Genomic DNA, 23,611 nt, shown 5'->3' on the forward strand with positions numbered 1-23,611 from the left:
CCTGGCTGAGCCTGAGGTTCATGTGCACATCGGGAGCTTTTGGGGTGCTCTGTGTTAAAGCTGCCGCGCTCCTGCTCCGAGCCCCAGTGAATATTGCCTGATGCACATGGCTGGGAAGGGGCTGGTGATTCCCGGCTGGCTCCTGGGAAGGATTTGACCCACAGAGAATGGGTGCCTTGAGGCCTTGCATTGCAGGAGGGCCAGGCTGGGAGCTCAGGGCTCTGCCCATCCCTGCTGCCCTTGCGCTGGGCGCCGGGCAGGGGGGCACAGTGAGGTGCAGGCGGTGCCTTCATCCCTGCCTGTGCCTGAGGCATCCCTGGCTCCATCCCGACACCAGCAGGGCGGGAGGATGCAGGCGAGAGCCCCGGGGGCTGCTTTCGGGGCCACAAGGCCCGAAGGGGACCCCCGTTAGCGGGAGGCTCAGCCCCGCGGCTCGGCGGCGACTACAACCCCCATCAGGCCGCTGAGGAAGAGGAGGAGGAGGAGGAGGGTGCGAGGCAGCGGGGGAGGAGCCGGGGGCAGGCGGCGGGGCGGTGCGGGAGCGGCTCAGTGCGGCGGCGGCGGGCGCTCGGCGGGGACGCGGCGGAGCGGGCAGCGGCAACGGGGGCTCGTCGGGGCGGCCGCGGCTCCGAGAGCGCCTCCGGCCGCCACCTCGGGGCTCGGTCCCCAGCTATGGGGCGGCCGCTGTGAGCGCGGCGGCGGGGCTGAGCCGATCGCCCCGGACGGGGCTCCCCTTCCATTGTTCCCGGGAGCGGCGGGACCGCGCCGCCGAGGGGCTCCGGTGAGTACGGACGGGGCCGCTCGGCACCGGCGCCGTGGGGCTGGCGGCGGGGACTGCTCCCGGTTCCCCCAACCCCGGTGCTCCCATCGCCCGTGGCGGGGCTGCTTCGACGGCGGGCGCGCTCCGAGGGGGTGGGCTCCGGTTGTGCGTGTGCGGGGCCCCGCTTGCAGCCTCGCCGCGGTCGGAGCCGCCCGGTGAGCGGCCGCTTCGAACGGAGCGGGGCAGAGCCCGTCCCTCGTTCGAGCCCCCCGGGCGGGCAGGGCCCTGAGAGCCACCCCCCCCACCCCAAGCCCGGGCCGCGGGGGTGCCCGGCCGGACGCTGGGGTCTGGTCTCCGGTTGCTGCCTGGTCCCTTGTTCCCTAAAAGTTGCTGAGCGGGAAGCTGGCGGCTTCCAGAAAGGGATGGAAAAGGAGCAGGGTTTGGGTTTGCTCCAGATCTCGGATCCTGGGGCGTTCCGGTGGAGGAGCTCGGGATAACGCGGTCCTGGAGTTGGTGTTTCCCTTTGTGTTTGCAGGCTGCCTGCGGGAGGTGGGGGCTGCCAGAGCCGCCCCTTATCCCGAATCCCTTCGCTGTTATCCCGACTCCGTGCGGGTCTTTGGGAACGGCTCCGGTTTGTGCCTGTGCAGCCAGGAATGCGTGTGCCATTCCCGGTCATTGCTGGGTCGGGGCGCGCTCCGTGGGGTGTTTTGGGGTTGTGGTGGGGGTTGCTTTCCCCATGGGAGCCGTGAGGCCGGAGCGGGGCCGTGTTTGGGGGTACACCGGCAGCAGTGGGGTCACTGCCCCATGGCTCCGGTGTCACGGGTGGCTGCTGCAGCTTCCTCCCCATCAATGTTTAAACCTTAACGGCCCGTGCTGATAAAGGCGGGCTCGGCGGCTGCGGGGTCCCAGTAGGGCGAGTTGGGGGGGGGGTGGTGGTGTCTGCGAGCAGGCAGAGGAGGTGCTGATGGGGTGATGGAGATGTTGGGATGCTCGCGATGGGGGTCTCGGACACAGGGACCGAGCCGGGGGCCGCTGCAGCCCCTGCTCTGGCCAGCAGCCATTTTCCCCACACAGGAGCACTTCCTCCCCTAATCCCGGCGGTGCCTGGCATGCACGGTTGCCTTTGCCTTGTGTTGCTCTGAAGGGATTAGGATAAATAGTCCCAGCCCTGGCGGGGTGACGGCAGGAGCAGGGGCAGCCCCTGAGTGCATCCAGCAGCTCCGGGCGCAGGGAGCCGGCTTCATTCCCGCTGGGAAGGAGCTTGGGCTGTTTCAGGTGTGAACTGCAGCTCCCTATGGGTTTATCTGCCTACAAAGTCAAGCAGAAGCTGGTTTCTGACTCTCTGGCCCCCAAGCCCTGGCTGCTGGAAGGGGCTGGATCGCGGATGCTTGTCCCATCCCAGTGATCCAGCTTTGTCCCCCTGTTTGGGACCTTCTGCTTGTGGCCATGGAAGTGAACTATTTGGAGATGTGTTTGCTGTTTTGTCCTTCCCTGGAGGAGCTGAATGGGGTGGAACCCCCATCCAGTCCTTCCCAGGCTGGAAAACAGCTTCTCCATCTGTGTCCCAGTGGTTGCATCCCAGTATCCCTGTCCTCAACCAGTCCTTTCCCAGAGCACCACCCCAGTGGAGGTGTTTGGGTACCGATGGATGCTCTAAGCCTGAAAACGAAGCCCTTGGGTAGGGATCCCTGAATTTGAGGATGCTTTTGGGAATGACCTGGTTTTCCTGGGATACAGGGAGAGGCTGGACCTTTCCCCATCCTTCCTGCCCCATGTGCTATCTCCCCACTGCAGTGAGCCGGGAAGGGTTAAGGCAGGATGTATCCTGCACAGTTGGATATTTATTTTTCCAAGCATGCGTCTGCTTTAAGCATTACGGTTTCTCCCTATAGTTCCATTTGCACTTGTGTTTGCTTTTGAGTTCAGCAAATACTCGGTTCCTGACCCAAGCCCGTGGCAGGGGAGCAGCTTTTCTCCCTGTCACCGACCAGCTTTGCCTTTGGAATGCCCTCCTTCCCTATGGAAGGGCACCTGGAGGCTGCCGGTGTGGAGCCGCAGGGAGAAACTGAGTCTCCTTCTGTACTGGAGGGCATCAGTGCTGGACCACGGGCTCCTGCAGACCCAGGGCTCTTCTCCCACTTGGATTCGGCCTTGCCCTGGTGTTTTCCTGCCTCCTGTGTCACTGGTGCCTCTGGGTTGTTCTGGTGCGGGGATGCTGCCTGCAGACCCCCCCCCCCCCCCAGCCCCTCCGTTCCAACCACCAGCATCTCCCCCCATCACAGACACCACGGGAAGCCCCATCCTGATCCCGGGCTCTGATCCTGGGATGCCCCAACCAAGCTCCAGCAGCGGCTCTTGGCACCACGGGGGCATTCCTAGGGGTGAGCCATGCGATGGGAAGGGGCCTCCCCACTCCACTCAGCACAGAAACCTTTGGCACAAGCCGAGTGTGGAAGGTCCCGGGAAGGTCCCGTTTTGTGGCACAGCCCTGGGACAGCTCAGCCCCGTGACTCACAGCATGAGGGAGACCAGAGCTGCAGCCACAAGGTCCCCAGGGATACAGGGCACAGGTTGCATGGGACTGCTCCTCAGCGCGCAAGAGAGCATCTTCGCCCACGGCCTCAGGGATGCCCGTCACCATCACCCATCACCGCGCTCCAGAATGGCTCTGTGGGTGTAATTGCTGGCTGGGATGCAGGTCTCCAATGGGCACTTTTAGCTCCTGGCTCTTCTTTTGTTGCTGCCATTTTTAGTTGGTTGAATCCACCCCGGAGCAGTAAATTGCAGTGTGCTGGGGCCATGGGCAGCGGGGATGGAGCTGGAGATCCACCCTGAGCCAGCTGCCATCCGTCCTCCCCAGGGCATGGTTTCCTCTTGGGGTCTATATAAAGGCTGGATGAGGCATGCTGGGGTTGGCGCAGGTGGGAACGCTCTCCCTGCTTGCCATGGGTAAAGAGGGCTCTATTATCCCTCTGGAAAGAGGGAAAAATCTGTGCTGCCCCTTCCCTTCAGCATCTGGGATATCGCTCTGGATGTTGGGTGACATTGGTCTAGTGTGAGGTGTCCCTGCCCCGTGGCAGGGCTTGGAACTGGATGATCCTAAGGTCCTTTCCAGCCCAACCCATTCTATGTCCCAGGGTGCTTGGTGTGCAGGATGCATCCCGGCGAAGCCGTAACCGTTTCCTTCTGCCCTGGGAAGCTGAGCATCAGTCAAGCGGTGCCGCTGGGTCTTGGCTCTCACCTCCCTCCCTCCCTCCCTCTCTCCCAGTGAGTCTCCCAGCCACGGGGCAGCTCCTTGCTGCCAGCGATCCCTACGCCATGGAAATATCCTGCTGTCGAGCCCCTGAATCAGCTGGAAGGCGCCCGCTCCGAGGCTGGATCTGGAGAAGGGCTTTGCTGCGCGCCGAGCCAGCACTGACTCATTGGTCAGGAACTGCTGCTTCGGGCTCCTTCCCTCCTTCCATCCCTGCATCCCTCCTCTCGGAGGCCCACGCAGACGCGCCGCATTAGGGCATGTTCCGGGGAGCGTGTGCTGTCGATGAACGCGACCACGTAGAGGCAGGACGGGATGGCCACAAATACCAAAGCCCCCCCCCCTTGAAGAATTCCATCTCCCCCTTCCTATCCCTGATAAACCGGTCCCATTCAACAGCTCCGGGCACTTGGAGATAACACTGGGGTTTGCTGGGTGCTGCTTTCCCTGTCTCATTGCTTGTGTCCGTGCCACTGTGTTTGGGGTAGGGAGGAGGTGGCCAGAGCCCCCAAAATGGGTTTCCTGGGGCTGAAGAGAGTCCTGGGGCGCATCCGATGTTAAATGGGAGCGGTGGCTGCCCCATCCCTGGCAGTGTTGGATGGGGCTTGGAGCACCCTGCTCTAGTGGAAGGTGTTGGTTGGAAACGGATGAGCTTTAAGGTCTCTTCCAACCCTGCTGTGATCCATGGGGAAAAGCCAGCTCCGAGCAATGGGAACGCAGGGGGAGCAGGAGAGGCGGTGGCTGCGGCTCCGTGCGTGGGGAGGATGAGTAGTGGCTCATTACTCACTGCCATTGTTACTCACTGTTTGAACAGCCCCTGCTTCCAACAGCTCCTTCCCATGGCAGGTTGGGAATGGGAGCATGAGGCAGATGGGACAGGGACCGGGTGAGCTTGGGATGCTCAGAGCGGGCTGCAGGGGCGCGCATGACCCAGAGGGGGGTTTGGAATGGCATCACCCCATCCGCACCCTCCTGTTGTGTTCTCCTGGAGCATCCGCCACCAGCAGCACCCCGGCCTTGGGTTGTGCAATGAGCTGGGCAGGGATCTCACCAGCAAAAGCCCAGCGGGAGCAGGAGCGCCGGGATCTCCATCCCAGGCTCCTGCATCCACAGATGTGCTGGGGGTGGAACACGGCTCCGTGCTGCTGGAAGCAGTTGGCCAGAGCCGGCTGGGCTCCGGCATCGGCTTTGGCTCCCCCTCAGATGTGTTCTGGCAGAGCTCCATGCTCCTGGTGTGGTGGGAACAGGGGGGGATGAAGGCCATGGAGGGCACGTCCCTATAGCCGGGATCGGGCTCCTTGTGCCTGATCCTGGCTCTGGTGCCTCCGTGCCTGGAAGCAGGGCTGGGGACCAAGGGGATGGGTGGGTTGGAGAGCCCAGCGTGAGAGCTGGCAGGGATGGGAGCGAGCTGCAGCGCTGGCCCTGGAAGCTGGGATTTCTCCCCAAACACTGGGAACACAGCTGTCGGTGGAAGGAGATCTGCGTGCGGAGGCGAGCGCTGGTAACCCCTTCAGCTCCGGGAAGCGCTTCCATAGGGAATGCCCTAGAGATCCTATAGGGGACGGAGGGCGCCGGGGTTGGCAGCGGGATCTGTGTCCGTCTGTGGCACGGACACGGCCGGGTTTTGGTGTGGAGATGTGGGATTTGCCGCAGTGAAGCCGTGGGTCGGAGCGTGGTGCTGCTGGTCCGGGGTCGTTGGGGACAGATGTGGAGGGGAGAAGTGGCCATTCCCCATAGGAATGCTTCTCCTCTCCGAAACCTGTTGAGATGTGAGGAGCATTTTCCATCTGTGTGATTAAACAGAGACATCTCTGGAAGCTGGGCCTGGGTCAAAGACTTTGCGTCATTTTGATCCATGTGGGAATTCCTCTTCTTGACACAAAGAAGTGCAGGAATTGGGGAGCAGAAACCTCCTTTTCTTCAACTGGAAAATGACTCCCACTATTCTGGGAAGTTCCCCCCCATCCAATTGTGCTTCACCAGCACCTTTGCTCTCAACGCATCGCCTTCAGGAGGACATGACCTGGGTTTCTCCACGCTGGGGATGCTCCACGGGGACATCCCGCGGTCCGGGATGGATGCTCCAGGAGCATCACCCGCAATGGGGAGCTGCGGGGTTGGGATGCGGGGCTGCCTCTCACCCTGCCCTCACTATGCTCTCCTTATCCACAGCTCGGAGGGGCTGACCCGGCGGAGACCCCCCCCCGCCCCGGGGCCAGCCCGGGGTCCCCATGGAGTGGTTGTTGCGGAGCCCAGTCGCCGAGCAGTAGCCGCAGCAGTGGGATGTTTACCTGGAGGTGCCTCATCCTTTGGGCTGTGCTGGTCACAGCCGCGCTCTCAGCTGCCAGGCCGGCCCCGACCCTGCCCGACCAAGGTAAGATGGGCAAAACAACCCAGTGTGGGCATCCAACGCACCATGGGCATCCAACGCACCATGGGCATCCAATGCACCGTGGGTATCCAACCCACCATGGGCATCCAATGCACCATGGGCATCCAACGCACCATGGGCATCCAACCCACCACGGGCATCCAGTGCACTGTGGGCACCTAGTGCACCATGGGCATCCAAACAGCCATGGGCATCCAGCACACTATGGGCATCCAACCCACCATGGACATCCAACCTACCATGGGCATCCAACCTACCATGGGCATCCAACCTGCCGTGGGGCACCCACCCACCATGGGCACCCAGCCCACCATGGGCATCCAGTGCACTGTGGGCACCTAATGCACCATGGGCATCCAAACTACCATGGGCATCCAACCCGCCATGGGCACCCAACCCACCATGGGCATCCAATGCACCATGGGCACCCAATGCACCATGAGCATCCGGTGCACCGTGGGCACCCAAGACACCATGGGCATCCAATGCACCATGAGCACCCAACCTGCCGTGGGCACCCAACCCACCATGGGCACCCAACCCACCGTGGGCACCCAACCCACCGTGGGCATCCAACCCATTGCATCCAACCAGCCCACCATGGGCAACCATGCCCAACCAACCCATTGCATCCAGCCAACCCGTTGCATCCAACCAACCCACCATGGCCATGCGAGCTGGGAGCATCTTGCTCCCTTATCCCTTGCATTCCTCCCTTGGCAATAAGATAGCCAGTCTCCCGTGTGGAAGAGGCAGAGGCTGGTGTGAGATGCCACCACAGGGCCTAGCACGGTGCCACGTGGCTCCCAGAGGCTGTCAGCGGGGATGTAGCGCACGTTATCCCATTGGGTTGGGCACAAGGAGGTGTCCACAATTCCCTATGGATGTTTTAAACCTGGAGAGAAATAGTGGCAAAACCTGGTGGTGTTGGCTTGGAGAAGGACGTGAGGCCCTGGGGGCTCTGTCACAGCACTGTGATGTGTGTGAAACCTTGTGCTTGATGATCCTGGTGGGGATGAGGATGTGGGAGCAGGGTACCAGCACGTGGATGAACACATCCCATGGAGACCTCTGGGATCGCTCCTGGCTGGAGAATGGATTCCCATGGGGCTGGGTTCAAAGCTGGGGCTGGTGCAGGTGGTCCCTGCAGCCTCTTGCGCTGCTGCAGAGCATCACTGGGCTGGAGATGAAGAGCACATCCCCAGGTGAGGGCATCGCTCTCATTGAGGGGCTGTGGATGGGCTCTGGGGGGGGGGGGGGGCTGTCTCCTGCCCCCCTAAAGCCCAGCTCCAGCAGTTAAAAGCCTTTGGTCCTTCCCCTTGGTGAGGCAGAGAAGAAGCAGAGCTCCTGATTCCCTGCCTTTTGGTTTTAATTACCCAGGAATGCCTGGTCTATGGGGATTGCTTTGCTTCCTAAGGCTCGCTCCCCCTTGTCCCCCCAACCCAAACCCCAGAGGCTGGTTGCCGGGGAGCAGCCCCTTCATGGATCAGGGCTTGGGATGGGGCAGGAGCCCCACGGCGTGATCCCAGCTGGAACGGGGCCACGATGCCGTGGCTGGGTCGGTGGCTGTGCTCTGAGCGCAGGTCCCTTGGTCCCGGATCCATCCGGAGCCTTGGCAGAGCATCCCTGCTCCCGGGGACCGTGTCCAAGAGCTTGCCATTGGCACGCTCGCTCCCTGCTTGTGTCAACAACGCGGTTGATGGCAGTAAACATGTTTTCCTCGGGAGATTGCTCTTCCTGGAAGAGGTTTCCTGGTGGGGTTTGTGGTTAAGGCGCTGGCACCGTTGACCATGGCATTGGGAATGCTGATCGCTGGGGTTTGGGGTGCACCAGCAGCCTTGCAGCCCCCCCCCTCCACCCTGCACCGCTTGGGAAGCAGCGTGAGGAGGTTGGAGAGGAGGGAGCTGGTTCCTGGCCAGCCTCATGCCAGGGCTAACAATAACCTCTGGAAACCATTCCCGACACGATTCCCAGCAGGGCGGCCCAATTAGTGCCACAGCAGGAGCCCGCCTGGGGCAGAGTCCGGCCCTTGGCTCCGGGGGCCGGTTGCTGGGAACACAATGTTCCCAGCAGGATCTACGGGATGGGAAGAGCCCCTCTGGAGCCAGGATCCACAGCCAGCGCTGCCGGCACCTTGCGGCTCGCTGCCAGATCCAGCCCCACAGATCGGGGTCCCATGGGGCGTGTGTGGGGCATTGTGTCCGTCATCACCGGTCCATGAGCATCCAAGCGCCGCAGCTTTATCCTGGAGGTTTATGGGTCCTGAGGCCACCAAACATCCGTCTCGTGGAGCCGGGAATCCCTGCAGCGCCCTGGATTCTCCATCCTGCCCCCCCCCTCTTTCTCCTTCTCCCCATGGATTTGGGGATCAGTGCAAAACCTCGCAGCACATCACCCATTCACGGGCACTCGCTGCGGTTTAGGGGCACCTAAACCTGGAGGTGGTAAAAAACCCGGGATGGGGGGAAAAGCCAAGAAACTTCCATGCGCGGCCTCCCGCGCCCTCCTCACAAAGCCCCTCTTTGTCTCCAGGTTAAATAGAAACCTGCACCAAATTGCCGAGGGGATTTTGTTCCTCTCTCCCTGTCTGCTATTGTCCTCCCTGCTGCTGCTGCTGCTGCTCAGGCATTTCCATGCTATGGGGCTGCCCCATCGCTGCCTGGGAGTGCAAAGCAGGTTTCTATAGGGAGCTGGAGGGGTTGGGCACCATAACCTGCACCCCAGCCCCAAAGAGGTTTGGGGCTCTTTGGTCCAGCTATGACCTGGGACATGTTGGCAGCATCCCTGGAGGAGGCAAAGCGAGGGGCTCAGTTTGTCCCCAGGTGGGTTTTGTTCCCCTGCTCCCCATTTCCATGCTCTCCATCCCCCTTCTTTCCTCTCTCGGTGTCTCCCAATGCATTCCCAAGGGATCAGGTATGGAGCCCATCGCACAGCACGGAGATGCCCAAGCCATGAAGCCACTTGATGGCAGCAGCCCAGGGTTGTTATTGGAGCATGTGGAGCAGGGGGGGCAGCATCCCCAGACCCCAATTGCAGGGGCATCTCCCTGTCCTGTGGGCCATGGCGCTGCTGCCCTTCCCCTCCCAGCCTGAGTGGGCATTGTTCCCACCTCCCGCTTTTCCACTCGGATGCTGCCGCTCCGGCCCTTAATTGAGGAGGAAAAAGGGAAATTGGAGTCTTTGGGATAAGCAGCAGTGCTTTGGAGCTGCCCCATGAGGGGCATCTGTGGGGCTGGGGGCTGCCTGTTGAGCCCCCCATGTGTGGGGCACCGCAGGGAGGCAAAAAGCCATTGGCACGTGTGTAAATAGGGGTGTTCGCTGTGCCCCGCAGGATGGGCAGGACCTGCTTGGGGTATCCCAGGCTTGAGGGGAGCTGATGGGCTTGTGCTCTGAGTGATGCAGAGCATTGAGTGTGGCTGCCCCAAGGGGGAAAGGGGTGGGTTTGTGCTGACAGCTTTGCAAAGGACCAACAGGGCTGTTAATGAAGTGCTGCTTCCTTTGGCACAGGCTGGGAAGAGCGGGATGCATGGAGCAGTGCATCAGTCCCCATCTCCCTGCATCCGGGGACCACAGGGTGGGATAACCCGCCTCAACACCCCCATATAGCTTCGTTAGGAAGAGCTGGTGGTGCCTTGAGCTTCTTATGAGGCTCTCCCATCCCTTGGAAGGGAAACAGGGATGTGCATCACCCTGGGATGCAGGGATGCTGCTGGGAGCATCCCCCCTGATGCTTGCTTCTGCAGCTCCCGCATCCTATAGAAGGGGAATGGCGATGTGCATCAGCCCAGGATGCAGGGATGCTGCTGGGGGCATCCCCCCTGATGCTTGCTTCTGCAGCTCCCGCATCCTATAGAAGGGGAATGGCGATGTGCATCAGCCCAGGATGCAGGGATGCTGCTGGGGGCATCCCCCTGATGCTTGCTTCTGCAGCTCCCGCATCCTATAGAAGGGGAATGGCGATGTGCATCAGCCCAGGATGCGGGGATGCTGCTGGGGGCATCCCCTTCCATTGCAGCCTGCGCTGGGGTTGAGGGGGAGTGAAGACCATTTTAAATAAGAAAGAACCCAATCCCCACATCCCGGTAAAGCGCTTCCTGTTGGGATTAGCGGGGCTGCCGGGCATGTGTGTGCTTTCTCCTCAGGAAATACCTTTGGAAAGCCCCGCTGGGGTCTCCAGGGCAACCGTCGGCCCCTCGCCCCCCCCGCCCGCATTGTCCCTGCACCGCTTTGTTGGCCGCTTTATTGCCATCCCCACCGGCATTGGCATCGCCGGCTGCGGGCTGGGCTGTGTGTGCATGGGATGGGGGGCACCGGGGACGGGGGGGGAAGGTGAATCAGTGCCTTCCCTTCCCCAGGGCCGTCCCCATCCCGTTATCCCCACCGGGGACCGCTCGGTGACAGTTATAGGCGCTCGGTGACACTTCCCATCTGGCCGGCGCTCGGTTCCATTTCAAAGCTGGGATAAGGTCGTAAAACCAGCACGGGCTGCTCTGGATGGTGCTTTTCTGGGCTGTAAACTGCAATGGAATGGGATGGGATCCAGGCCGGGAAGCTGGCGCTATCCCCGTCCCAAAAGAGTTTAAGTTAGACAGGGAGCCAACAGCAGATAGTGCAGTTCTAACGTGGGTTTTGCTGCTTCCTTTAGTGCGGGTGTGTTGTTTGCTGTCCTCCCTGTTGCCCTGCTTGCTCTCGGGGGCTGTGGCTGGGCTATGGTTTGGGTTACAAAGGGGCAGAACACGAGGAAGAGTTAATAATGGAATGCTTTGGGTTGGAAAGGGCCTTAGGATCATGCAGTTCCATGGGCAGGGACACCGCACGCTGCCACCCAAGGCTCTGCCTACCCTGGATGCTTCAGGCTGATGGAGCCCAGCGAGCCAACGGGCTCACCCTAATGAAGGTGGTACACGGCTCTAAGGGTATCCCGGGGCCGTGCTGCTCCGGATGCTGCCATTCCAATGGGATTCTTGTGCCAGCCCGGCCATCCCGGTGCCAGGGCCACGTCCAAGCCTGTGCTGGCCGGGTGAGTTAACCTGGACACGCTCATCAGGCTGTGAATTCCTTCTGGGGCCGTTCCCACCGTGCCGCGTTTTCCACCTCATCCCACGGTGCCAGAGATGGGCCCTGGGTGACCAAAGGGCAGGATCCTGCCCTCTGCCTCCCCTCTGCCATCCATCACAGCCCCGGTCATGCTGTTAATGCAAAACAGCCCCTGATGTGCCTGGGGGGAAGGGGCTGCTGCCTTTGAAAGGGGATCTGGCCACACGCCGCTTGCATGGGGTCCTATGAGACGCTGTGCCCATGGGAAGGGACCTGTTTGAGCTATGGCGCTGCCCCCCTGGCGTTGGATTGGGGTGGGATGAAGTTTTCCCTCCCTCCCAAGACCTTTGTACCTCCCAGCAGTGTTTTGGGATCGACCCGGTGTGGGCATGGTTGATGGTGGTGGGACCATGCGGGTCCACCCTGGTGACGGGAGCCTGGATGTGTGCATGGCTGCTCACGTCCTGGTGGCTGGGGACCAGCAACCGGGGCTATTTGTGCTTAGGGACGGCCCCACTGCAGGTTGTTGTGCTCCATAAGGAATGCGCCGGTGTGTGGGAAGGGCAGAGCCGGGCGCAGAGGGAATGGAGGCAGCGCGATAAGGGGCAGATAAGGCCGCGGCTGCGGCTCCACGTTTCGTGTTGGTTTGGCTTCTCGTGGCTCTTTTATCGCTCGCTGACCTTGCTCTGCTTGAGAAGGGGATGGGGACGGGCAGGAGGACGCTGAGGACCGGGTCCCGTGGTGCCGGGGCCGGCGGCCATGGGGCGCTGTGTGTGCTGGAGGATGCCTGTGACTCATTGCAACACGAATCGCGGCGACTGCAAGCACCCGACGACATGGGGCAAACAGCACTGCAAAGCCAGCCCCGTCCCCCTGCACCTAAAGGACTCCCACCGGGCTTCATCTTCCGTGTTGAAACGCTTCGGAACCAGTTCCTGATGGAACTGGAGCCCTGCTTTGGGCCTGTAGCAGCGGGGGAAAGCGACTCCTTCCTTGCGGTGCGGAGCAAGAGGAAAAGGAGGAATTCTGGAGATGTTTTCCCCATGAAGCTGCTCACGAGTGCAAGGAAACAAGAAGTGGCCAGAAAGCGAAGCGCAGGTCACGATGGAGAGCTCGGCTTTTGGCTTTGGCAGCAGGGAGCTGCTGGGAGGAGCAGAGCACTCCCTGCCTGCACCTCCTGCCTGCGCTGCTTCAGCTCCGGGGATGTCTGGTGCAGGATGCGCTGCCCAGGGACGCACCAGGGAGGAGAAGAGGTTGTGCTTGTGAGGCTCAGTGGGCACCAAGGGGTGATGGTGATGCCGTGGGTTAGTTCTGCACCCCATGTGCACCGGGATGCTGGTTCCCAAGGGGAAGCTGTGGCTTTGCCCTGTCCCCCATGGATGCAGCGCGGTGCTTGCAGGCTGTGTGCACACTGAGCACCCCTCGAGACGCCCATTGCATGAAGATTGAAGCTTTCCAAGCTGTTTCCAAGGGTTAGCTGGGATTTTCCAGCCTCCGCTCTGGATCCTTCTGGTTCCGAGCAATTGAGCTGTGGAGAGCTTCATCCATGTCCCTGTGTCCCGACGGGACGGCTATTCCCTCAGGACACGGAGCCATGCACATTGTCCCGGGATGATGCTCGCACTGCATCACATGGAGCCTCCACAACAGCCCAAACCCTTCCTCTCCCAAATGGCATTGGAGGAGATGGTTGGAAACCTGGATCAAGGCTGGGATGGGGAGAGCAGCTCAGGCACCACCGTGGAGGGTGGAAGGAAGCTTGAGGACAGAGCCAACGTCTGCACCGGGAGGCTCAAGAGATGAGAGGAGGCAGCAGCGGGATGGAGAGAAAGGACCTTTGTGCTGCTCACACGTGTCACGTCGGGAGCAGCTGCGGCATTCCCGGCCCTGGGAACGCCGGACCCGGCATCTGTTCCACTGGAGCTCCCTGGGCTGACCCTTCCCATGCCGCTGCTCTCGCTCCCTGCCCGCTGTGCTGCCGCAGCCCCTGCTCTAATACCCACAGCCGGGGTCCCGGTGGTGGCATGAGGACCCTGGCCCGCTTCGCTGCTGCCCTGCTCGTGGTGCTGAGGGTCCTGGGCTCTCTGCACGGTGGCAGAGCCGAGCAGGGATTTGGGATGCCCCCGGGAGAGGCTGGTCCTGCCCAAGCAGCTTGAGGTGGCTCCGGCTGCCCCCCATCCCAGCCCCTTGCTGTGACCATGCTTATGTGCTTACGAGACCTAAGGGTGTGTGGGTGCTTTAGAACTGCCCAGCACCCAAACGGGTCCTATGTGGAGTGAAGCAGCCGCTGCCTCCCATCCCCTCCGCTCTGCAGCCGCTGCCATCAGCACCGGAGCATCCCAGCAGCGCATGTTGCCTCCATAACAGCAGCATGTTTTCCTTCGGTCTCTATCTCCTTTCTCCTTTTCTTTTCTCTCCTTTCTCTCTCCTAACGCCTCCAGCTCTGCCCAAAGCCAAAATCGAAGTGGAATCCTACTCCGCGCATCCCGGCGACCTCCTCCAGCTGCGCTGCCAGCTGAGGGATGACGTCCAGAGCATCAACTGGGTGCGCGACGGCATCCAGCTCAGCGAGAACAACCGGACCCGCATCACCGGGGAGGAGGTAGAGGTCAGGGATGCGGTGCCCGAGGACTCGGGGCTCTATGCCTGCATGACCAACAGCCCCTCTGGAAGCGAGACCACCTTCTTCTCCGTCAACGTCTCAGGTTCGTAGCGGCCCCGGGGCTGCAGGGAAAGGGGCAGCCCGGAGCAAGGAGCCGGCTGCATCCGCGCATCCTTTGCATGCACCGGCCAAATGGATCTGCGCGGTGAGTTAGGGCGGATTCGGGGTGCCCCCCCCCCATCTGCTGCGGCATAGGGAGAAGCACTGGAGGTTGTTGAGTGTTGTTCTGCATGGGGCTGAGGTCTGAGTTGGTGCTGATGGAGCAGGAGGTGCGCGCCGAGGCTTGCTCTGTGCACAAGGAGTCTCGGCTGCTGTCCCCATGGGCTGGTGGCGTGGGGCGAGGAGCTGTGCTTGGGTGCACTGTGGAGCTCTGAAATCACCTCCGGGGCTGTGGGGCTGTGGGTGCTGGTGACGTGCACAGTGTGAGCCCTGCACATCCCTGCACCATCCTGCATCACCACCCCACGATGCTCCGGCCCCGCTCGGGAAGGGTCCGTGTACGGGTGCTCAGCCGAGCATCTCTTCTCTTGCAGACGCGCTCCCCTCCGCGGAGGATGATGATGATGATGATGATTCCTCTTCGGAGGAGAAGGAGGCGGATAACACCAAGCCGAACCGTACGTGCGGGATGGGTTTGCCCCTGGAGCTGCATTGGTAGGGGGGGGGAAAGGGGAAGCTGGGCAGGCTTGAAAGCATCCCCTAGGGATGGAGGATGCAGCAGGGAGGGCAGCGGCTTCTGCTGCAGCACAGGGCACTCACTGGTGGGGAAAGCAGCCTGGTTAGAGCAAGGGGATGTGCAGGCAGGGCCGTGGCACAACCACTGCTGCAGCCATGCATGCTGAGCGTGCACCTCTCAAAGAAAGGGCCCTGTGACCCTTAGATAGCATTAAACCATGAGCTCCCTGTGGGTATCAATGGGCGCTGAGCCCCCCGCTCTGCTCTCCAGAGGCCATCGCTCCCTATTGGACCTACCCCGAGAAGATGGAGAAGAAGCTCCACGCCGTCCCCGCTGCCAAGACGGTGAAGTTCAAGTGTCCATCGAGCGGGACCCCCAACCCCACGCTGCGCTGGCTGAAGAACGGCAAAGAGTTCAAACCCGACCACCGCATCGGCGGGTACAAGGTACCGGCAGCATCCCATGGATGGGGCTTGGAGCATCCCGGTCCACTGTGAGGTGTCCGTGCCCGTGCCGTCACCCAGGGCTGCAGCTCCAGCCCAGAGATCCCCCCCTGGTGACCCCATAAGGGAGCACATCCCATTTCTCCATCCCATATTCTTGCCCGGGGCTCCCGTGCCAGGGATAAGCAGCAGGAATGTGGCCACGTCACAGCTCCATGCAGCACATCCCGGGGAGGGCCATGGGCTCACAGCGGGGCTGCTGGCAGCACCACGGCTCCCTGTATGGTGACAGCAGTGCCCTGGATAGCTAATGGGGCTGAAATGTGGAAACAACCAGATTCCAGCTGGGAGCGAAGAATGCAGCCGCAGGGAGCAGGAAAACTGTCCCTGTGCCCATAGAGGGACCCAGGGAGCACCCAGAGCCAAGCCGCTGGGATCCATCCCAGGCGGAATGTGCTTGGTCACAGTGAGCATCCCGGGGCTGGCGATGGGGAGCAGCACGGATCCGAGCCTGGAGCCAGCCAGGAAGCACAGTGGGAACAGACCTGCATTGTCTGTTCCCTCCGTGCACTGGGGCGCTCCAAAGGGATGTCCCTGTGCCCATCGCGCTCCGATCCCAGCATCTGCTCCCTGTGCAGTTGGCTCCATGGCCAGGCTGTCCCGGGACAGCTGGGAGCGATTATGGTCCCTCTAGGAAAGGGGAAAGGTGACCTCAAAGGGAGATTTATGTCCTATCCATGCGGAGGGGCCGAGCCAGCTCCGGTGTGGATGGGGATGAGGACTCATGTGCCGCAGCTTCGGATGTGACCTGTGGCCATCCCTCTATCCCCAGGTCCGCTACGCGACCTGGAGCATCATCATGGACTCGGTGGTGCCGTCCGATAAAGGCAACTACACGTGCATAGTGGAGAACAAATACGGGAGCATCAACCACACGTACCAGCTGGATGTCGTGGGTGAGGAGCACGTGGTCCCCTCTACCCCACCATTCCCAGCGGATGCGGGTGCTGCAGGGATGGGGATGGCGAGGTTCAATCTGGGGTTTTTTTTAATTGTGGTGGAAATAATTCCATAGACCAGACAGAAACTTGTCCTAACCGCCTTATTAGCCATAATTCCCAGCTGGGAAGGCTGCTCTGAGCACTTCCACATGTGGAGCTGCTCTAAATGCCAGTAAATGAACCATTCAAAATGTGATTTAATTTGATTACACTGAGCAAACTGAAGGGAACAGCCAGCGAGGTGAACAAAGGGGTTTGTTAATGCTGACTCACCGCAGTGGCAGCCGCTTTGTTAACAGCAGGGCCCTCCTTAGGTTTGTTTGACCTCTCACCCCCCCAAAATAGGGGCAATTCGTGTCCCCGCACCGGGATTTCACCTATCCCATAGCTGGGGTTCCTCATAGCACAGTGGCGGGTGGCCGAGCATCCCGAGCCCCATCCTGAGGTGCCCCGTGGCCCTGCATCCCGCAGAGCGGTCCCCGCACCGGCCCATCCTGCAGGCAGGGCTGCCTGCCAACAAGACAGTGGCCCTGGGCAGCAACGTGGAGTTTGTCTGCAAGGTCTACAGCGACCCCCAGCCCCACATCCAGTGGCTGAAGCACATCGAGGTCAACGGCAGCAAGATCGGTCCCGACAACCTGCCCTATGTCCAGATCCTGAAGGTAAAGCCGCACGCCGGGATGCTCCATCCCGCATCCCCGCCGGCCCTATGGGATGCTTGGGTACCACCGTTGGGCAGCAGGAGCCATAAAGCCACCACCAGGCTCTGTGCCGAGGTCCTGCCATGGGGCTGGGTGGGCGACCCTGGGCAATGCATGGGGCTGGATGCAGGGAGCTGAGCCCCTGCTCCATCCCGATGAGAGCAGCTCCCTCTGCACCGCAGCAGTGATGCTCGCAGCGCGCCCACCAGCATCCCCAGGTGCGGAGCAGGATGCTCACGGCCCCACGTCTGCTCCTGCATCCCGTGTTCATCCCCATCCCTTCCCCGCTGCCGGTGCTCGCAGCGTCAATGTGATTCCATGTTGTTGGTCTGTTCCAGCACTCGGGGATTAATAGCTCTGATGCGGAGGTGCTGACCCTGTATAATGTGACAGAGGCGGAGAGCGGGGAGTATGTTTGTAAGGTTTCCAATTATATTGGCGAGGCCAACCAGTCTGCGTGGCTCACGGTCACCAGGCCTCGGGCACAAGGTAATGGGGAGAACACCCCTGGGGTGTTTCCTCGGACCATCAGCGGTGGAGAACAGACCTCTGGGCTCTCTTGTTTCTGCTGTTCCTGGTGCCACAGCCATGGAAAAATCCTCAGTGGGGCCGGCTGGGCTTGTGCCCCCTGTGTGTGTCCTTGTGTTCCTCCTGTTTGCTTCCCACCCCGGGTGCCTGGTGGATCCGGCTTCACTGAGCACTGGTCCTTGTGGTGCTGATATGGGGCCAGCGCGCACCCAGCCCTGGCACCCGTCTGTGTGTGGATGGGAACAACGTGGTGCTGTGTCCCCCATCTGTGCTGCTCTCCTGTATCCATCCTCCCATCTCCATCCTCACTGTATCCATCTTCCCATCTCCATTTTCCCATCTCCATCCTCCTAGTCTCCATCTTCCCATCTCCATCCTCCCATCTCCATCCTCCCGTCACCATCCTTCCGTCTCTATTCTCCCGTCTCCATCCTCCTGTCTCCATTCTCCCATCTTCATCCTCCTGTCTCCATCCTCCCATCTCCATCCTTGTTGTCTCCATCCTTGTTGTCTCCATCCTTCCATCTCCATTCTCCCATCTCCATCCTCTTTGTCTCTATCCTCCCATCTCCATCCTTGTCTTCATCCTCCCATCTCCATCTTCCATCTCCATTCTCCTTGTCTCCATCCTCCCATCTCCATCCTCTTGTCTCCATCCTCCCATCTCCATCCTCCCATCTCCATCCTTGTTGTCTCCATCCTTGTTGTCTCCATCCTCCCATCTCCATCCTTGTTGTCTCCATCCTTGTTGTCTCCATCCTTGTTGGCTCCATCCTTATTGGCTCCATCCTCCCATCTCCATCCTTGTTGTCTCCATCCTTCCATCTCCATTCTCCCATCTCCATCCTCCTGTCTCCATCCTCCCATCTCCATCCTTGTCTCCATCCTTATTGTCTCCATCCTTGTTGTCTCCATCCTTATTGTCTCCATCCTTATTGGCTCCATCCTTGTTGTCTCCATCCTTATTGTCTCCATCCTTGTTGTCTCCATCCTCCCGTCTCCATCCTCCCACCTCCCTCCTCGCACCTCCCCATGTCGTCCCTGTCACCCGGCCGGCTCTGCCTGAGGCTCATTTCTCCATGCAGCCCATTGCCAGCATGTTCCGATGGGCAGGACACTCAGTTTGGTGAAGGGTTTTTTAACCAGCATCTCCTTAGGTCCGCCTGGATGAGTGGTCATCCCGAGGGTCTCTTTAGCAGGTCTGCAGTTGGTCTCTGTCTGCTCCCTGGGGGTCTGGCAAATGAGACTGGGCTCTCCCTCCTCTCTGGCCTCCTTCCCACAGGATCTCATGGCGTTTGCTTCTCCGTTTTTTGCTTCCATTTTTCCCTCTAGACGGCTGGCGTTAACACGACAGACAAAGAAATGGAAGTCCTTCACTTAAGGAATGTCTCATTTGAGGATGCTGGGGAGTATACATGTTTGGCGGGTAATTCTATTGGGATCTCCCATCACTCTGCATGGTTGACAGTTCTCGAAGGTATATACTCCTCTTCCTCTCCCTTTCCTCCCTCCTTTCCAACGTATGCATCGTGGTCTGGGAGAGAGCTCATCCCGGTCCCCCCCCCATGCACTGAATGCAGGAATGCTCCCTGCAGCCGGAGCGGGATGGGATGCGCATCCCCCCGCTGTGTGCCCCCATTGGGGTCTGCCTCCCCCTGCTCTCTCCCTGGCCCCATTGATGCATACCCGGGTGCTTAACCAGGGGCTGCTCCGTTGGAGCAGGAGGGTCCCGTACCCAGGGCAAGGTTTCGGGGTGCTCCCTGCCTTGCCCTGCAGCACAGGACCCACATGGGGCTCTGTGTGTGTCGCTTCTGCTGTGCCCCTGTGTCCCCATTGATGCTGCTCCTCAGGCATCAATGCACGGACCAAAGCCTGATAACAGCATCCGGGAAAGCTTTTGGGATGCTGCCTGGTTGGTGCTTCCCAGCCAAAAGCTTTCCCCGTTATCAGGTGCCGTTTTCCAGCCGGGTGTGCTCAGAGATGGGACCGGAATCCTCACTCCCTCTTACACCTCTCTCTGAGGCTCTGTTCTTAGGGGGGGGTCAGGTTGGGGGGGGTGCAGATCCATCACTGTTTGTGGACCGTGCCGTGAGGCTGCAGCCCTATGGAGCTGTGCATGGCTCTGATGTGTCCCAGCGAAGCGGGGGCTGCCCCATGGATGGGTCCCACTGCAAGGTTGCTGCCACTGGAGGTGCTTCTGGCTGCTCTGCCCTGGGTCAGGCCCCATCCCACCATGGCCAGGACTTGAGCTCTGAGCGGATGCAGAGCACTGGGAAAGGGGGCCTGTTCCCGGGATGCTGCATTGCCCCATCCCTCCGGGATGGGTGATGACACCCCCTGGTCCCTGCTGCCTGAGGCTCCAGCGATGCAGAACCAGGGGGGCTCATGGATGCTAATGCCCTCTTCACACCGACCCAGCTATTGAAGACACCCCGGCCATGATGACGTCCCCCCTCTACCTGGAGATCATCATTTACTGCACCGGGGCCTTCCTCATCTCCTGCATGGTGGTGACCATCATCATCTACAAGATGAAGAGCACCACCAAGAAGACGGACTTCAACAGCCAGCTGGCCGTGCACAAGCTGGCCAAGAGCATCCCCCTGCGCAGACAGGTAACAGAAAGTAGAGAGGGGGTTTGTTTGCACCTATTGCCCCTCCGGGGGGACACCCAGCCCTGGGGGAGCTCTGCAACCCTCTCAGCTTGGTGCCCATCGTGGTGCGGGATAAGGGGGGACATCCATGGGTATCCCCCAAGCAGAGGGGATGCACTGTGACCCCTTGGCATGGCTCAGTGAGGGGGAGGAGAGGAGGAGAAGGATTTACAGCAGCTTAATGCTATAGAACCACAGAATGGGTTGGGTTGGAAAGGAGCTGAAGATCACCCAGTTCCAACCCCTGCCGTGGGCAGGGACACCTCACACCGGACCGTGTCACCCAAGGCTGGCCTTGAGCACTGTCACGGATGGAGCGTGCTCTTCTCTGGGCACCCTGTGCCAGCGCCTCAGCACCTTCACATAAAGAACTTCTTCCTTATCTCCAACCTGAACCTCCCCTGTTTCAGTCTGAACCCATCACCCCTTGTCCCATCCCTACAGTCCCTGATGCAGAGCCCCTCTCCAGCATCCTTGTAGCCCCTTTTAGACACTGGAAGCTGCTCTGAGGTCTCCACGCAGCTTCTCTCCTCCAGGCTGAGCATCCCCAATGCTCTCAGCCTGGAACTGCACCTTAGCCTGGACCCAGCGTGGCAGCAGCACGTGCGGGCAGGGGGCTGCAGGCAGGGTTTGGGCTGTGAGGCCCCTGGCTCAGCATCCCCCTGCCACGGGGGCAGCGGGTGCAGCGTGAAGGTAACCCACGGTCCCCCCCGCAGGTCTCGGCCGACTCCAGCTCCTCCATGAACTCGGGGGTGATGCTGGTCCGGCCCTCGCGCCTCTCCTCCAGCGGCACCCCCATGCTGGCCGGCGTCTCGGAGTACGAGCTCCCCGAGGACCCGCGCTGGGAGCTGCCGCGGGACAGGTGAGGGCCCACGGGAGGATGCGGGGCTGGTGGCACCGGGGATGCGCGTTGCCGTGCGCCCACGTTGGAATCTCTCCTCCGGCCAGGCTCATCCTGGGCAAGCCGTTGGGAGAAGGATGCTTCGGGCAGGTGGTGCTGGCAGAAGCCATTGGGCTCGACAAGGACAAACCAAACCGTGTGACCAAAGTGGCTGTGAAGATGCTCAAGTGTAAGTGGTGGTGAGAAGGAAGGGGGACACACACACACACACACACACCGGGCACGATGCTGCGGTATGGGGGTACCCACATCCAACCCCCATCACCAACCTCTGCCTTTAGCCGACGCCACAGAGAAGGACCTGTCCGACCTCATCTCCGAGATGGAGATGATGAAGATGATCGGCAAGCACAAGAACATCATCAACCTGCTGGGAGCCTGCACGCAGGACGGTGAGGCTGGGAAAGGGCTCTCCCTGCATCCATAGAGCCCGCAGCTCCTGCTCTGTGATCCAACCTCTCATCCCACCATAGGACCCCTCTATGTGATCGTGGAGTACGCCAGCAAGGGCAACCTGCGGGAATACCTGCAGGCGCGGCGGCCCCCGGGCATGGAATACTGCTACAACCCCACACGTGTCCCCGAGGAGCAGCTCTCCTTCAAGGACCTGGTCTCCTGTGCCTACCAAGTGGCCCGGGGCATGGAGTACCTGGCCTCCAAGAAGGTGAGGAGCATCCCGATGGGATGCGGGGCTCGGGATGCAAGCGCGTTTCATAGCGGGGACCCATCCTTGGGGACCTGCTGATGTGCCGGTGCTTGGGCAGTGCATCCATAGGGATCTGGCGGCCAGGAACGTCCTGGTGACCGAGGACAACGTGATGAAGATCGCTGACTTCGGCCTGGCCCGTGACATCCACCACATCGATTACTACAAGAAGACCACGAATGTGAGTGTTGGGTATGGGAATCCGGAGGGGCTCCGTGTGCCAGGGATGCTCCATCCCGTGCTGGTGATGCCATAGGCACGCAGGGCTGCATCCCTGTCCCGATCCCTGTCAGCACAGAGCTGATGGGGAGCTTTCCTGTGCCCCAGGGCCGCCTGCCAGTGAAGTGGATGGCCCCAGAGGCTCTGTTTGACCGAATATACACGCACCAGAGCGATGTGTGAGTAGCAACGTGGGACATGGGATGGGATAAGGGAGCAGGGACACGAAGGCAGTGATGCAGCGGGAAGCCCCCAAGCAAATGAACCCAAAGGGGGGATGCTGGCCCTATGGGTGCCCCAGCATCTCCTGCGCTTGCCCTCTATAGGTGGTCCTTTGGTGTGCTGCTGTGGGAGATCTTCACCCTGGGAGGCTCGCCCTACCCCGGCGTGCCCGTGGAGGAGCTCTTCAAGCTGCTCAAGGAAGGGCACAGGATGGACAAGCCCAGCAACTGCACCAACGAGCTGTGAGTGCGGAGCGGGGCAGGGAATGGGGCTGCAGCGGCACCAGGGCTCGTCCAGCTCCAATGCCCTGCTGTGGGCAGGGACACCTTCCACTAGGGCAGGATGCTCCAAGCCCTGTCTGAATCCCAGTCTCCTTTCTATCAGGTTCAAGCCATTCCCCTTGTCCTGTCCCTGCATCCCTTGTCCAAAGCCCATCTCCAGGTTTCCTGTAGCCCCTTTAGGCATTGGAGGTGCTCTGAGGTCTCCCCAAAGCCTCCTCTTCAACCAACTCCCCCCGTTGCTTCTTGCAGGGTAGGATGCCAGGATGACCCCGGAGCAGGGATTAGCCCAGCTCCCCGAGCATCCTCCTCCCGAAGCATCCCTGCAGCCAGGAGGTCCCTTCCTTCCATGCAGGGCATTACCCCTCCATCCCTGGAATAACACCTTTCCTGGCCATGGGCTCCCAGTGGCCATTCCAAGGGTCCCCATGCTCATCCCTCGCCTCCCTCCGCCCGCAGGTACATGATGATGCGGGATTGCTGGCACGCCGTCCCATCCCAGAGACCCACCTTCAAGCAGTTGGTGGAAGACCTGGACAGGATCGTGGCCATGACCTCCAACCAGGTAGGAGAGGCCCCACGGTGCCGGGGCTGGGCGCTCCCCATGGGATGCTCGATCCCCATCCGGAGCCCATCCTCGCCGTTCCTCCCTCCCAGGAGTACCTGGACCTCTCCATGCCGCTGGATCAGTATTCCCCCGGCTTCCCGGACACCCGCAGCTCCACGTGCTCCTCGGGAGAGGACTCGGTGTTCTCCCACGACCCTCTTCCGGACGAGCCGTGCCTTCCCAAATTCCCACCTCAGCACACCAACGGGGGCCTGAAGCGACACTGAGGGCTGGCATCGCCATAGGGACCGCCATGGGCTGCCCGCTCCTGCTCGGAGCAGAGACGCAACGGCAGCATCTCCCCCTAACCGCATCCATCCACCTCGTGTGCCGGGAGCTCCCTGCAGCCCCAAAGGTTTCCTTCTGCTCTTCCTTTTCCCTTGGATATTTCCGCTTGGTTAAGCCGGAATCTTCTCCTGCGGGAAGCGAGGAGCCAAGCACCCATCACCCCGGGATGCGTTCGGAGAGCCGGGATTAACCAGGACTTGGAGCTGAGCATCCTATGGCTGTGCAAGGGGTCTGGTCCTGCAGCTCGGATGGGATTTGCTTGCCAAACCCTTGGCACATCGGGA

General features: G+C 61.0%; 1 protein-coding gene across 5 annotated transcripts; it reads left to right on the forward strand.

Moving 5' to 3' along the window:
• The first annotated feature begins 554 nt into the window (after window positions 1-554).
• On the forward strand, window positions 555-23,307 carry FGFR1 (fibroblast growth factor receptor 1). 5 transcript variants are annotated; one of them, XM_061472462.1, is made up of 18 exons: window positions 555-781; window positions 6,186-6,387; window positions 13,883-14,146; window positions 14,637-14,720; window positions 15,050-15,225; window positions 16,055-16,178; window positions 16,695-16,885; window positions 17,263-17,413; window positions 19,871-20,073; window positions 20,823-20,968; window positions 21,055-21,176; window positions 21,289-21,399; window positions 21,481-21,671; window positions 21,772-21,894; window positions 22,041-22,111; window positions 22,259-22,396; window positions 22,892-22,997; window positions 23,090-23,307. In XM_061472462.1, the coding sequence occupies exons 2-18, from the start codon at window positions 6,297-6,299 to the stop codon at window positions 23,264-23,266; spliced, it is 2,469 nt and encodes an 822-aa protein (XP_061328446.1). In that variant the 5' UTR covers window positions 555-781; window positions 6,186-6,296; the 3' UTR covers window positions 23,267-23,307. The 5 variants fall into 5 exon arrangements, with proteins under 5 accessions (XP_061328446.1, XP_061328441.1, XP_061328440.1 ...); XM_061472457.1 differs by lacking the exon at window positions 17,263-17,413 and adding an exon at window positions 18,785-18,929 and having other exon boundaries at window positions 557-781; XM_061472456.1 differs by lacking the exon at window positions 17,263-17,413 and adding an exon at window positions 18,785-18,929 and having other exon boundaries at window positions 648-781; window positions 19,871-20,067.
• The last annotated feature ends 304 nt before the right edge of the window (window positions 23,308-23,611 follow it).

The sequence above is a fragment of the Pezoporus flaviventris genome, unplaced genomic scaffold (genome assembly GCF_033815535.1).
Source record: "Pezoporus flaviventris isolate CSIRO_AGI_PZ_B2104156 unplaced genomic scaffold, CSIRO_AGI_Pfla_v1 ptg000071l, whole genome shotgun sequence".
Lineage (NCBI taxonomy): Eukaryota > Metazoa > Chordata > Aves > Psittaciformes > Psittacidae > Pezoporus > Pezoporus flaviventris.

Excerpts from the sequence above, each read along its gene's own strand:
- FGFR1 (XM_061472462.1), top strand. The coding sequence starts at position 6,297 with ATGTTTACCTGGAGGTGCCTCATCCTTTGGGCTGTGCTGGTCACAGCC. Across the intron at positions 16,179-16,694 it reads GTACCAGCTGGATGTCGTGG|AGCGGTCCCCGCACCGGCCC; the intron begins GTGAGGAGCACG and ends TGCATCCCGCAG. Across the intron at positions 21,177-21,288 it reads GGCTGTGAAGATGCTCAAGT|CCGACGCCACAGAGAAGGAC; the intron begins GTAAGTGGTGGT and ends CTCTGCCTTTAG.